This window comes from Notechis scutatus, chromosome 1 (genome assembly GCF_049901735.1).
Source record: "Notechis scutatus isolate UNSWTSFEM ecotype Mainland chromosome 1, rNotScu1.2, whole genome shotgun sequence".
NCBI lineage: Eukaryota > Metazoa > Chordata > Lepidosauria > Squamata > Elapidae > Notechis > Notechis scutatus.
In genome coordinates, this window is record NC_142009.1 from 56,050,760 (window position 1) to 56,066,130 (window position 15,371).

At 37.5% G+C, this 15,371-nt stretch overlaps 1 protein-coding gene across 2 annotated transcripts in view; it reads right to left on the reverse strand.

Moving 5' to 3' along the window:
- Nucleotides 1-574: 574 nt before the first annotated feature.
- Nucleotides 575-15,371, reverse strand: part of ITPKB (inositol-trisphosphate 3-kinase B) — an 85,020-nt gene continuing 70,223 nt past the window's right edge. For both annotated transcript variants that reach the window (XM_026681924.2, XM_026681933.2), the window contains exons 3-8: nucleotides 14,994-15,093; nucleotides 11,931-12,144; nucleotides 8,370-8,574; nucleotides 5,690-5,791; nucleotides 3,378-3,449; nucleotides 575-3,022 (exon numbers count right to left, since the gene is read on the reverse strand). In XM_026681924.2, the coding sequence (XP_026537709.2) occupies nucleotides 2,807-3,022; nucleotides 3,378-3,449; nucleotides 5,690-5,791; nucleotides 8,370-8,574; nucleotides 11,931-12,144; nucleotides 14,994-15,093 (909 nt within the window). In that variant the 3' untranslated portion in view covers nucleotides 575-2,806. The remainder of the gene's footprint in view (nucleotides 3,023-3,377; nucleotides 3,450-5,689; nucleotides 5,792-8,369; nucleotides 8,575-11,930; nucleotides 12,145-14,993; nucleotides 15,094-15,371) is intronic.

Here is a 15,371-nt window from a genome sequence, read left to right on the forward strand (position 1 = left end):
TAATTGGTGTTTAAGAATTTATTAGCATGGCTTAAATTTAAGATATTAAATATCTCTAAAATATTACTCTTTGCTATACAGTAGAACTTCTGGTCACAAACACTTCTGATTATGACCAAATCGAGTTCCGACCAAAAAATTCACATTTTTTTCCCGTGGCCGATTTCCCCTTCCACACCATTTTTTTTAAAGCGCTAAATTTCCAAAATTAGATTTGGGTCACAACCAAATCGGGTTGCGACCAAAGTTATGGAACGAATTGTGGTCGTGACCAGAGGGTCTACTGTACTATAGTTTGAATTGAATAATTCATTGACTTGAATATCAGACAATTATACACCTATACCAAAATCTAAATGTACATCAAAGTGTTAAGTAGATAGATTTGGAAATTTAGTAATTTTGGTATGATAGAATTTAGGACTTTGATTGTCCCATATTGTCAACACTGTAGTACCGGTCAGTAGATCAAAGTATTGTATATTAAGAAATATACAATTTCTTACACCAGCCTCTCACGACCAGAATATCTGATGTAAGCAATTACAAATGATAATCTATCACAACAAAAAAATCATGTTGTATGTTTTTATTTTAAGTTGTTTGACTTACAGGCACTGTGCACTGGTGATGTTCCTCTGCAAGTTCCTCATCTCCCTGCTAATCAAGGGGAACGGGGTGGAAAGTGTTAGGAGAAATACCTCACAGCAATAGTTCCAGCCTCCAGAAAGATCCAAAAGATATCTGGAGAAACATTTCACTTCTTTAAAAGCCATAAAGCAAAGAATCTTATTTTACAAACAAACCAGCATTTTTTTAAAAAAAAGTATGTAATAGAAGTAATTTAAAAGCTAAATACATTTTTAAAATAGGATGACTTGAAGCTGTTTCATGGTCTTCCTCTTTCCATAAATGCAGAAAGAGATTTCAAACGCCAAGCATTATCCTTTACAAAATTCCATGCATTAAGACTTAGTGTTCTAGATAACTACTGTAAAAGTATGACAATAAATAGTACTTTAAAAAACCACATTTTTTTTCATGACACTGAGTGGAACAGACACTAGTCCATAAGGCACTTTCAGCATAGGCTATTATTAAACAGCATAAGAAGCCTGAAGGGAAAAAAACTTTTAAGCAAAGCAATTATTTACAACAGCACTAAAAAAAAGCAACATTATCTTAGTGATACATGAATGGAACAATGGGATAGAATCTTTCTGGAAAGCTTTCAAAGGGACTGAATGCCAATGAATAGCTGCTCTCTAAAACAAATGCAATTGTTTCAAGGACAGCACCTCTGGATGCAAGAAACAGGATTACAGCATTACAGTTTGGAAGAATAGTAACAACATATTAGCTATAGAATATGGAATACATTATAAATATGGAAAGGTTGAAAACAATAGCCAGGAAATGGCTCAGAAAAAAATGTAACATAGACTTATAGTCTCAATATCCAAGGTTTCTGCAGTATTGAGTTCTCCAAAGAAAATCAAATGCACCAATAATATTTCTCTCCCAGTTGCTGATCACTTGATTTCAGCAGTCCAATTCAAATGTTCCAGGAACTTGTATAATAACTTGTATATCCTAAATAGAGACTCAGATATATTTGCAAGACTGAACGTGGCAAATCCTCATTTAGAGTCTGCCTATATTACTACCAAATTACTTACCATCTCCTTTCCCATATTCCTTGCCAGACATACAAACTTTACCATTATAATACTCTGCTTGCTGATATGTTAGGTCTAGTTAATCTCTCTTCTTACAATGGGAGATTTGGAATGATTTGGGAACTCACCTGAGAATGCACTATCATTTTCAAGAGGTACTGCAGTGCTAACAAAAAGACACCCAGAGGACGGCAGTCAGTGCCTTTGTTACTCTGCAGCAGCCCCTTTCCTGCCATGTGACCAGGTCATCCCAAATTAATGGAAGGGTAGAGAAAGGATCAGACCCTTGTTTTCAGTAGTCCAAACTAATTTCAGTAGCTAAATGAATGCACCATGTAATGTAACCCACAAAGGCAAACTTTTGCAGTTGCTACAACTATGTATATATTGCACAGTAAGCCAACAAGAAATTACTTCCTTATGTAGAGAAGTCTATCTGATGTTTAATTATTCCTATAAACTATTATATTCTAATTCTTATATTTAGGAAAGTTAGTAAATATAAATTGCTACCATTCCTTTTGTGGGGCATTCCCACAAAGAAAGAACACCTATAAAAATGCCCAATATAAGCATGTTTTCAACATCAGTTGCCCCAAATAATGCTAGCTTTGGACATGAGAGGGCAGCAGATAACTACAAATGTATCCTTCACTCTAGAGATTATTAACTAGATACAATTTAAACAAGTCTAGGGCATTATCTTTCTGGTACTCAGGCACATAATAACTTTTATCTGTTTTTTTACACAAAAGTTATTTTCCATTTTAGGATGTAGGAGACCTAACTCCCAAGGCCAATATTGCTATCTGGATTAACTTCTTGTTCAGTGTTTCTTCGGGAAAATTACATTTTATTTATACCTTAAATCATGGGTCCCCAAGCTTGGCATCTTTAAGACTTGTGGACTTCAACTCCCAGAATTCTCCAGCATAACTGGCTGGAGAATTCTGGGTGTTGAAGTCTACAAGTCTTAAAAGTGCTACGTTTGGGGGTCTCTGCCTTAAATAAAAGAAAAGGAACTTTTAAATTTTAGAACTGGAAGAGAACGTGGAAGAAAAGTGTCTTGTAGTGCAGATCAGAAAGTCAGTTGGAGGAACTAGGTGGTGGACTGTGGACTCTTGGTTTTAATGCAGATCTTCATGTTGAGACAACTCTGTTAGGATCTCAATAAGATTATCCAGCCCCCATAGGTAGCCATCCTCTCTGTTCCCCTCTATCCAGGGCACATTGTGCTGCAGAACCTGTCCCTCTGGAAGTGGAGTGGTTTTCCCAAAATCAATCATCCATACTTTGGCCTGCTCCTTCTTGTCATGGATGAAGAGAAGAGAACTCCCAATTACCTGCAAAAGCAAATGCAAAAGAACTGAGGATCCCAGAGCAGGAATTAAAGAACAAGTGTTACAAATTCTTCTGAAGATAAGATTGCAATTTTAAAAATATCTACAGGATATTTGTATTAACAAATTAAAAACTGAAATTTTAGGTTCTGAATTTTTAAAAGTAGCAATATTTCAGCATGTGAGGCAGTAAAAATTGTTTCCGTGGGTTCTCAATGCACACAGTTGTGATGTATAGGCATATTTTTGAATTTTCATGAACCAAATGCCCAATGATTTCCATTTGTGTGTTTAGGTGATATGATTTGACCTAGCTCTAAGTTTTTTAAAAGACAAAAGGGGAAATGAATAATTTTACCTCATGGGTCTTGAAGAATGGTGATGTTTCCAAAGTATCATGTATTCCCTTTAACCGGTTAAGATAACTGTTCTGAAGTTGCAAGAAAATATATATATAACTCATACATGCTGTATTTGCATGCATTCATGCACATAACACAACACAACACACACACAAGCCAAGGCATTATTCCTGAATCAGGTATGACCCATATCTCAGCCCAGATACCAAATGACTTATAAAAAATGAATAAAAGGTGAGAGTAGAGGAGGGAATACATCACACAAGTCTGAGTGCTATAGTAAGCTCTGAAGCACAGACTGTTCACCTTTAACATAAGATATTTGGATTATGGAGTTACTTAACTTTAATTTTGTTCACACCTTCCTACAAGACAGGATTGCAAGCAAATTTATTTGCATAAAAATTATTTCACATTGAACATAGCCACTATCCCTTCCAGCACTGCTCAACCTCATTTCTGGGGTGGTGATGGAGTTACTCAATTTTATGGTGCTGGGTGACTTTAGGTTGTCCTTCTTGGTTGAACTTGAACTATATGGGTTAGGTTTGGGGGAGCCGTTTTGCAAATTGTTCTCTTCCTTTTTGAGTAATGGAGTAATTACTCAAGTAATATTATGAGTAATATTATGGTGTCTTGCAAGGCTTGGTTTTCTCATTTCTTCTTTTTAACATCTCCTTATATGAAGCTATTGGGAGAAGTCATGGTTAAGCATCTTCAGTATGCAGATAGAACTCAGTTGTATATCTTGATCCTGGGCCAAGCAAGAGACATGACTAATGTTCTCTCTTGATGGCTGGAGGCTATCAAGATATGGATGGAAAAGAAGAGGCTTAGGCTTAATCCCAGCAAGACGGATAGCTAGTTCTAGACAGATTGCACTATCCTAGACAGAACTGATTCAAAATCTAGGGCTCTTCCTACATGCCCAGCTTTTTAGCAAAGAGCAGGTAACATTGTGGCTAGTTGGGGTCTTTGCATAAATTACATCTCATGCGTCAGGTACAACTTTGCTTGAAAAGAGTCTCATACCTTAATTAACTGTTTTTGGAATATTGCAATATGCCCTGTATTGGCTGCTTCAGAATGCAGTGGCTTGAGTAATGATAGCTAGGTATTCCTATGTGACACACTATTCCAGCAACTGTGATGGTTGCTAGTTACTTTCCTATAGTGACCTATATGGTTTGGGACCTGAATATCCTGCTCTCATTTCCATTTCCATCCATATGTTAAGTCCTTTTTTAAGAGAACATCATCCACGGGGATTCTGAGGATGAGTCGTCTTTGTGAAAACAGACTGCCCACCCACTCACCTCCGCAAGATTAGACTAGTCCCTTTCCTGTTAACATTCTGAAAAGTCTTAAGGTCTGGCTATTTCAAAGCCCTTTGATTCTTGTGTAGAAGGAAGCTCCCTACAGTTGTATGTGTGTGAAATTTGTTTATTACTTTGTGCAAAGTTTATTGCAAATGGTAATTTACTGTTTGTCTTAATTTGTTTGCTATTTTAATATATTACTTTTTAATCCTTTTATTGGAAAGGGGTTTGTAAACTGTACTGACTCTGTGGATTAGAATGGTACATTGGCTCTAGAAAATAAACAGATAGCAATTTAATAAAAAAAAGAAGAAGAAAAATATTCTATTAAATCTGATTGGGCTTAACATTAATACATTCAACAAACTAAAGAGATAACACAATTTTGATTATATATTTCAATTTTTATATGCTTCCTTTCAAAATCAGTTTCTTCTAAGGAACATTTAAAATTTAAAATTATGTTTATAACATGAAGAGATTGAAAAGCTTTGAGCAAGATGTCATAATTTGAACCAATCTATTTAAGGGTTTAGTTTAGTTAAAGCAAGAGGCAACTTTATTTTGCTCAGTGGCAACACTTATTTTTATTTTGGAGCCCTGCAAAAGCATATTACTATGACATCATCAACTATTTCAAAAAACAATCTTTTGGGCTTACTTAGCTGTGGTGCCTGTATTGTTTTTACACAGAGTGGGTGCTAAGCCCAGAGGTGTATCACTTATTTTAGGGGCTCATTAGTAAAAAGATTCCCACCCAAACCCCACCATTTCCCTGCTGCTGAATTTTGGCAGCACGATATTGGGGTGGGAGGAGAATTCAAAGGAGCATAAAAATGGATTTGGGGGCAGTTGTGGCCTGCTGATCCTTGAGTGAAAGTATAGCCCAAGTCATTTACACATCTCCCCTTTGCATTTTAGCATGTGGTTTCGGATGTTAAATTAATCCAAAGTAAGGAACGCCAAAGGAAATAGTTAGAGTGATTCACCAGAATGTTATGGTTTCCTTTTGTAAATTCCCTGAAGGCGTCCATGACTTGTTCCTTTGTCCGAGTCTTCTTGAAATCCCTGTTCACAGTGCCATCTTCTTTCTTTAAAAAAAAAAAAACAATGACAAAAACATGGCTATTACCCAGAAGAAGCTTTTTCTATTAATACCACTTGCTGATCACTAAACAGAACTCACTATATCCTACGACAAAATTTAGGGCAAAAATTTGAGACGGTAATCAGAGCTTAATATACAGTCATGGTGGGTGGGGGAAGACTGCTTTTTTGTTGTTCTGGGGACACTGAAGAAGTCATTTCTATGTTTATAGCTTTCAGTGAAATCAGTTGCATCCAGCTGCTGCTGTTAGAGGCATTTTTCTTCCATTTGAAACTTTTTGGAGGGTTTGATATGGATTATTTTGAATATGATTGCAAAGGAGGTGAGAAAAATTCATTTCTTGAGCAGATACCATATCGAATAATGCTAGATATGTAGCGCTTCAACAGAATGCATTTTGGCATCATGGAAATTATAAGGCTGGAAAGAATCTATATGTTTACCCCAACTTTCTGTCTTACAAGTTATTATATTAAGGTTTTAATGTAGTAAGCTATTGTAAGTGCAACAAGTGGAAGCTGCAGACCATTATTTCATTAAACTCAGTAATGTTATTCCTAAATCTACTATCCAATGTTCGTTTAAACCACGAGTGTGAAACTTGTTTTCATTGAGTGCCGCATGAGGGTTGTGTTCGACCTCGGGGGGGGGGGGCAGGGGTGGTGGTAGCATGACATCACTCGTGTTGGGGGTGCCTGTGGTGGCCTGAGAGCTCTGCTAGTGAAAACGGGCTCCTGGGCCCCGTTTTCAGCTGCAACAGCCTCCTATAGCCCTCTGCCAGCAAAATGAAGTTTTGGGGGGCATGTGTGCCTCCTGAGCTTTATTTTCACTGGCAGAGAGTTGCAGGAGACCATCGTGGCCGAAAACGGAGCCTGGGACAGCTGCGTGTGGTCCTCCTGAGCTCCGTGTTCACTGGCAGAGGCACTGAGGGCTGGACCTTCACTGTTTCCAGGGTGGTCCTGCGGGCCAGATCTAAGCACTCCATGAGACAGATCTGGCTCACAGGCCTTGAGTTTGACACCCCTGATTTAAACCCATGGGATTTATTATATAACCCTCCTCTTAAGCTTTAGTTTAATGAGCACAAAGATGCCCAAAGTTGGAGCTAATATAAAAAAGCAGATATAACTCACTGGTGTAGTTTAGAACTGTATTGGAATGACAAAATATCTCTCTCATTTGGCACCATAGTTCCTCTAGTCCAGTGGTGGCTAACTTTTTTTGGCTCCTGTGCCGAAAATTGCTCTCATGCACGCGCTCATGTGCCAGCACCCAGAAGGCAATACGCACAAGGCCACTCCCTGTGCCTGCACTCACCTCCACGTGCACTGCGTGTCTCTGCGCATGGGCGCATCTCCCGCACACACCCCGCCCCCTGTACATGCACGCCAGATACCCAACAATCAGCTGTCGAGCAGGCGGCGCACACACATGTGCAGTGGGGCTCTTCCGGGCGACCTCTCACATGTCGGCAAAAGTGGCTCTGCGTGCCACTTCTAGCACGCATGGCATATGTTCGCCATCACGAATCTTAGTTTTACTTTTGCTTTCACATTCCTGAAAATGAGATACTTGCATGCTTTGGGCTCCAATAATTGTTCAGATGGCATTTTCTTTAAAAAAAAAAAGTATTAAAAACAATGGGTAGAATAAAAAACAACTTTTTATTGTAGTTTCTATAAGAATTTAATATTTCCTTCCTAGAAGCTTAGCTTTACTAAGAACTGTTATCTGAAACCACCAGAGACACCGCCAAAAGTTTCAATGTGTTAATGTCACTCTATTACCCTTTTTGTACTTCTTCAGATATCCAAACAATTGGGGAATGTTGTAATGTCTGCAACATCCAGTAAACCATTTACATCTGAGCTTTTACTGTTGCTCAGATAGACAAGGAAGAATAAGGTATGAGACACATTCCACTTATATGAACATAAGCAATGCCCTGCTGAATTGGACTCTGGCTCATCTAGTCCAACAGTCTGTTCCCTACTACTTTCCCATTGATCCCCATGACTTCCATGAATCAGTCCATTCCTTTTCTGTAGCCAGACAAAATGGCTTTTGTAGCCAGACAAAATGGCTCATAAGGATGAGGATGTAGTGAACCTAAGCCTCCGAAGAATCATACTGGATTGCACTAGTCAGAGTTTCTTAGGAAAAATTCACATGTTGCTATATTATCCATTCATAAGACCAGTCTCTTGGTTGAATAAGTAGGTTAAAAACTACTATTATATGAACTTTACATAATAATGTAATAGGGCAAGGCAGAGCAAGGCAAGAAGTTTTATAACTGCCAACTGCATATTCAATACAAAAAGGAGAAGGGAAAGAGTTAATGCCACAAAGAATTCATGATCCTGCCATACCAAGTTAATAATGGGAAATCACATCTGTCTCCAAAGAAACTTGTCTTAATAACATGTACTTTGCAAAGATATATTATATATGGAATTGTTAAACCTAGACAAAAATATTTGACATTTTACATTACATGACAAGTTAATCACAGATTCATTTCCCATGCACTGTTGCAACAGACAAATCTGAAAGTCTACCTTTATTCCTTCAATACGAAACCCTAACGTTGCTGTAGAACTTATAGTTTCTCTCCACTGCATGTATCGAGGCTTGGTCACTGCATGTTGAGAGTTCTCTTCCTCAGTCGGAGCCTCAGGATCTACTTCGATCATCTTCTGATACATGTCTTTCCGCAAACTTGGCTTCTTTCTGGCCTTTGATAATTCCTCTTCCAAATAGGTCCTGCAAAGACAATATATGTTCACATTACCATATTTGGAAATCAATTTATTACTACTATATCACAGATGTCTGGGCAGATGGACAAGTTCCTTCCTATCTTCTCAACATGCAATAAGGCAAGATGCAGTTATTGAAACGTAACTTTTATTGTTGGGCATCATAGAGGGATACAAATTACTTATCCATACTCTAGAGCATCTTCATTTATTCCAATATTATGGAAGCCAACATCATCTATAATCAGTATAACAATGGCAATTTTTTTGAACCATTGAAGTCAACATATTGGAGTCAATCAGATTTAAATATTGGAAGCACTCTCTAATGCAGACAGAATTATCCTCCAAGGGCATGGTCCTTCCTGTATAGCCTACTCTGAAAGGATGAAGAAATCTTAATTTCCAAAGTACATGATATGAAGACAAAAAACAATTGTTTTCTTCTTCAATGATGCATACAGTAAGTAGCCAGAAATGGTCTGAGTCACTAGTTGCTTCTGAAAGCCCCGTGATAGATGTGAATGGTTTCCTTAAGATATTAAATTGTGTATTTTGGGATGTTTTCCATATCTAAAGTGCATCCATCATTTACAGGCAAGTAGACATGAAAGAATGCTACTGACATTTCATGTTATTTGTCATACAATGAACCTAGGTATGGAATACAATAGATTGAACAAAAATGGTTATTGTTGTTTTGTTAATTTTCCCCATTTGCCCACCAGAGAGCTCTGTTCTCCAACAGCTGTACTGTACTTCTTGAAATATCACTGTGGAGTACTTATTCAATAAAAGATATGCAACTACTCTGCACTTTTCCAGTGTCCTTTAACCTTAAATATTAAGATTCTGGTTACAGATCTTATAAACTACAGATTTAATTTTACCTTAATTCAGCTCCATATTTGCAGTACAGCCCTAGTCATGACAGCTTCTAATTTCTTAGCAGTTGTTTTGTATCTCAAACATGAAAGGGTCTACATGTACAAACTGAGAACAGCATGCAATATATGCAGAATGTTCACTGACATATTTATTGATCTCAGAATGATAACATTTTAAATCATGGGTAGACAGCCTACTGTGCCCATAGTGATTTTACTCTTCCCATAATCCTTGGCCATGCTGACTGAGCTACTGAGAATTGAAGGGTCATACACTACTATCCAAGGGGTCGAACAGGTTGCTTTTTCTTTTCTTAAATCTTACCATGATAAGTAGAACTCTACCAGATTACATTGAGTGATCCCACAATCCACTATCTTCTTTATAGCTTCTAAGTAGCCGCAGTGGTGCGGTAGTTAGAATGCAGTACTGCAGGCTACTTCTGCTGTCTGTGAGCTGCCTGCAATTTGGCAGTTCGAATCTCACCAGACTCAAGATTGACTCAGTCTTCCATCCTTCTGAGGTAGGTAAAATGAGGACCCAGATTGTTGGGGGCAATAGGCTGACTCTGTAAACCGCTTAGAGAGCGATGTAAAAAGCACTATGGAGTGGTATGTAAGTCTAAGTGCTGTTGCTATTGCTAAGGCCACAAGCAGAGCATGCTTCCCAGCAGTTTCTGTGCAGCCATATTCTAAATCTGATCTTCAAGGTAATGCTTAATAAATGTCAACACATCTCTATTCACTGATTTCTTTGAAAATCATCTGAATTAATGATTACATGACACCTGTATGGAAATGATGCCAATATATGTGTGAGGAAACAAATTTAATTTGTCTACTGAAAATCAGCTTAATTGTGCAACCTTGCTTATGGTTTGAGATAAAATAAAAACAAAAACACTGAATTGATCCTTCTCAGCACTCTGTTTTCTGAACATTGGCACCAAGGATTCCTCTATATCAAAGTATTCAGTGGACAAGAAATACATTCTAGGATTGCATTCTGCTAATCATGGGTATTGAACAATTTCATATCCTTTAGTTTTTCCTAATTTTCTCCAATATATACTGGTTTTTTTACCAACCTAGTTAAGAACCTAGTAACTCTTAGGACTATTGTGTCTGAAGTTACTTTTGCCATTGGCCATGATATCTGGGAATTTTTGGATCTGCAGTTCCAACAAATCTGGGAGACATTAATTTGCTTGAAATATATAAATGGAGTCACTGATCTTTCATACATATTATTAAATAATATTTCTGTATATTTATTTTCAATAAAGCAGCCAAGATTCTATATATAGTTGAAGAGCTATGCTAAACACACTCTCAAACACAGTTACAGAAGAACAGCAAATTTATAGTTGTTTCTAGATCAAGTAAACTGTAGTAATCCTCTATTATCTTTCATATTTTTGGAAAAATATGCTGGTCGACCCACAGCTTTGAATGTTATTCCATTTATTCATGCAGTTAATTTGAGTTTTGCTTTCCTTAAGTGCAAGAAAATTCTAAATCAAACAGCAAACAGCCTTTTTCACAAAGAGTAAATTTATGATGACATAGGGCAGTGAATTTCGTTATCTATCATGGGTATGGAGTGGCTAGAGAGCACAATTCAATACCAAAAATGCTATTAAAAAGTAGTTTATGAAGGACATTTTCCTCAAGAAACCTGGAAACCACAATTCTAGTTCCACCTTAAGCATGAAAGGCAGCTGGATGACTTGGGCCAGTCACTCTCTCTAACCCACAACACAGGGTTGTTGTTGTGGGGAAAATTAGAGGAGGAAACAGTATTAGGTATGTTTGCTGCCTTGAATTCTTTATAAAAATAAAGGTGAGATAAAAATAAAGGTCCTAGATACACTACTAATCCAAATGAGTTACAATTCCCCTTTTGTCAAATTCCCATGTTTTAAATTATTTAGATAAGAATTGCAGACTATATCTTTAGTTATATTAGACATCACCGTTCTTATCAGTCAACATGACCATCTACTGGTTCATGGTAATGAGAGTTAATAGCAAATCAGAATGACATTAGATTAGGGAAGTTTCTTTTGGATTGTTCTTTCTGTTATTCAGTGGAGAGAACAAACTTTCACCTACAATCAGGCTTCATTGGTCTGTCCATGCTTAAACTTAAAAAATGAAATCATCTGCTTTTTCCAAGGTAATCATCTCTGTCAGATTTCAAACAGAGATAAAAAATCAGCTTGATCTATAGTGATCATGCAAAAACATACGATGTGAAATTGAACTTCAGATTTGCATTAAAGCAAACCAATCAGTAGGTTTTTCACTGTTTCTTTAACAAGCCCTCAGCAGGGCTAGGGCAGGGCAAGGCTAAATTGCTCTGCTGGCTTCACATACAGGTAATAAAATCTATATTTGCCTCACATTTCTTTTCAAATATTGTTGTAAGAATCAGGTTACTCTATATTTTTGTCTATAAAGAAAAGCTAACCTGACTCCCATCTTGCAGTCCATGACACAAGGAGAATCAAAATCAGCTAGGAGATCTTCCATCTGATTATACCTCTCCCCATCCTTCACAATATCTCCATGGTAGGCAGGAACATAAGGCTTAAGGACATCATTCATCAAACGGTCCAAACAACGCTGTTCAGACTCACAATGCTTCTTTAATATCCTTCCATTTGCTGCAGCTTTGAAGCTACCTAAAACACAAACCAAAACAAAATTGTCTTTAAAATACAAATGGAAGCATTTTTAAAAGTTGCCACAAAGAATATTTTATGGAATGCCCCAGCTCTCCTGCCTGGTACTCTCCAGGATGCAGGATTTCATTTCCTATAACATTCAGTAGCATCTGGACAGCAACAAGTTGGGATCAGCTACAATTCTTAGCTTTTTCTATTGTATTTAAACAAGGCTATATACACTGAAATTTTATAGGTGCTGCTTGGGCTGGGACTCTACCCCCCACAGCCGTGGAACCAAAGAGGGGGCCTCGGCCGCTGTCCAGGGCCGGAGGAGAGATGGCTCTGCTGGCCAGAACCATGGAGCAAACTGAGAGCTTGCGGCCGTCAAAGACGGCACAATATGGCTGCACCGGATGGAGCCAGGAAACCATCTATCAAAGTTTATCTCTTTTTTTCCCTTTCTAGATTGAAAAGATTCAGAAATGGTGTACTCGCTCTCCAAGTTCTGGGAGCTAGTTAAAACCCATCTGTTGAGCTCTAAGACTGAGTTAAAACTGGGGACCGTTAGCAGGGAGGCGTTTCCTCAGAACTTTAACCCAGTCTTCAGAGCTACAGGACCAGCATTAACCCATTCCTGGATCCCCTCGCCACCACCCTGGAGAATGCAAACAAGATTAGTCTTTTGTTCTTTGATTCTGTACACCTAGACACTTTCTACTATGATATTGAATGAATGGCAATAATATAGATTTACTTCAGACAAAGCAGCATAAAAACACCAAATAGAATATTTTGTTAAAATGTTTTTTTCCTTGGTTAATGTGGGAAAGAGACAGAAAATGAGACTGAAAAAGCATCTCATCCCAACTAATAAAAGTGTTTCAATACTCTCTTATGTACAAGAGGAGATGATCTAAGGTTACTCTCTTATGATTATGAGGCTGAACCCATTATGTCCATGTTATTGACATATGAAATATATGCATCTCATGAGCAAGTTGAATGACTATAGAGGAGAATGTTGCTAATTCCACATACACAAATATAACTGACTTTCTTTCTGGTCAATTGTGTTGCTCCAAACAACTTTTCCCTGCTTTTTGTACTAAAAATTATCTAAACATTGCAAAGGGGTTTGTATAAAGGAGTTTGTACAAAAGGGGTAGGGGAATGTCAATAAATGACTTCATGACACTTTTTAAAGCATTTCTGGGTTCCTCGTTTTGTTTTGATCAATCCTCTATGTGTGAATAAAAGAGAAAGGTGAACAGAAATCTATATCCACTACAGTCCTACTTGATTTAGGACAGACACCCCTGTTCATGTGCAGATCATGCAGTTTTCCCTAAGTGGTGGTGCAACTTCATTACATCAGGAATGCGAGATGGGCAAATAACACATGCTCATGCACATGCTTCTGAGGCATCACTGGTAAATGCCTTCTGAGGCATCACCACTCCCTCACAAAAGGAGTCTGTATTTCCTTTTCTTGCAATGAATTGTGCACAGAATTCTGCTGATATATATATAGGCATGGAGAGAAAGCCGGAATCTCTTTTCTTACAACATCTTCACTTTGTTTCTGTAGACAGGACTTTGTGGAGGGGAAAAGCTCTTCCACAAGAGTTTTGATCCTAATGGATGTGCAAACTTACAGACTCACAGGCCAGAGGTGCTCCACCCCTACTTTAATAATATAACTTAGAGCTGTTTGGGTAGATAACTGGGAACTCTGTGGGAAGAATTGACTCCTATCACATAGTAGCAGATGGAAATTAGAGGGAAGTCTTAACATCTAAAAAACTGCATAGGAAACTAGCAATATTGCTTTGCTTACAAAAACAACTTTACAATTCTCTATAGGAGGCATACTCAGGACATCCTCAATATGGAGAAGGGCCTATACTGCATGGATCATTCTGATGTAGTATCAGAATACTATTTTTTCTAAGACGCACAGAAGATTTGTTTTATAAGAAATTCAGAGTTGTCTGCAGCAGAGTCCTAGGCTTGCTTTGTGCCCAAACTGTTAACATGACAGGACAAGGGGAGGATATAATATATTAGTCCCTGGGTCAAATATTTCAAGTAGCATTACAGTTTTAAGATTTTACATGTAATTCAGAGTTAAGTAATATTTTGGAGTTGTTGAGCACAACTGGAATTTTAAGATAAAAATATTGGGTAAAGCGGCTGTCATAGGAAGTTATGCATACTTATGAAATGGTTGTCACAGCTTGTTTCAAAACTCCTTCCCAAGGATGAGTCTCATGATCTCTTCTAGCCCCCAATTTATTTTTGCCATTTTTTTTTTGACAGTGACACATTTCCAGACAAACACTAGATTGCACACACATTATTTTTATTTTCTAGGAATGTTTAAGGAGACTATTATATAAGGTAGAGTCATTCTCCTTAAGCTAAAACTATTTCAGAAATCCCAGAATAACTGGGAGTTGGGCAGCATATACATTTAATACATCATCAGCATCATCATTATTATTATTAAAAATTATGTTAGAAGTTGGTGTCTTGTTGCCAAATAGCTTTGCATTTATTGTAATCATTTGATTAAAATAGTTTTAAAATCAGAACAGTCAATTTCTTGGGCATTACTGATTTCCTCAGGTGCCTGCTCTCCTATGTCTAAAACAAATCAGCAATTCTAGTACAAACCTAATTTGACCTTATTATGATAAAACAGTAGGAGAAAAATACAAGTACTTATAATTCAATTTACGGAAGTAATTTATGTTGAGACTAGCCAATTATCTTAAATTCCCCAAGAGACTTTCTGAGCATTTTCTTTTCACTAAATGAAGTTTCCCTCTGAGAGGCAAATGGCAGAACATGATCTGTATTACCTGCATGCCCTGCTAATTGGATCCAGGGATATTTCTTCTTAAAGGACATAACAAAGGGGGACCAATGCACCATGTTCTTGATTTTCCGCCACGATTTGCTCTAGAAAAAAAGAAGAGAAATTAAAAAGAGAGTACAGAAATTGTATTTATAGCAACACCTAGTTTAAAACCTCTGGTTAAATATGAATAGTGAGATATTGGTGGCAGAACACGCTCAACCAGGCGCCTATGGTGAAGAAAACATCAACTAAACAATTCAAGATAAGCCAATCTACTGTGTATTTCTTCTTATAAGACTCGTTCAGATGTTTACATTTTCATGATTTGCTTGCAATTCTCACCCTTATACTTGTATACATAATTGGTAGAGGAAAAAGA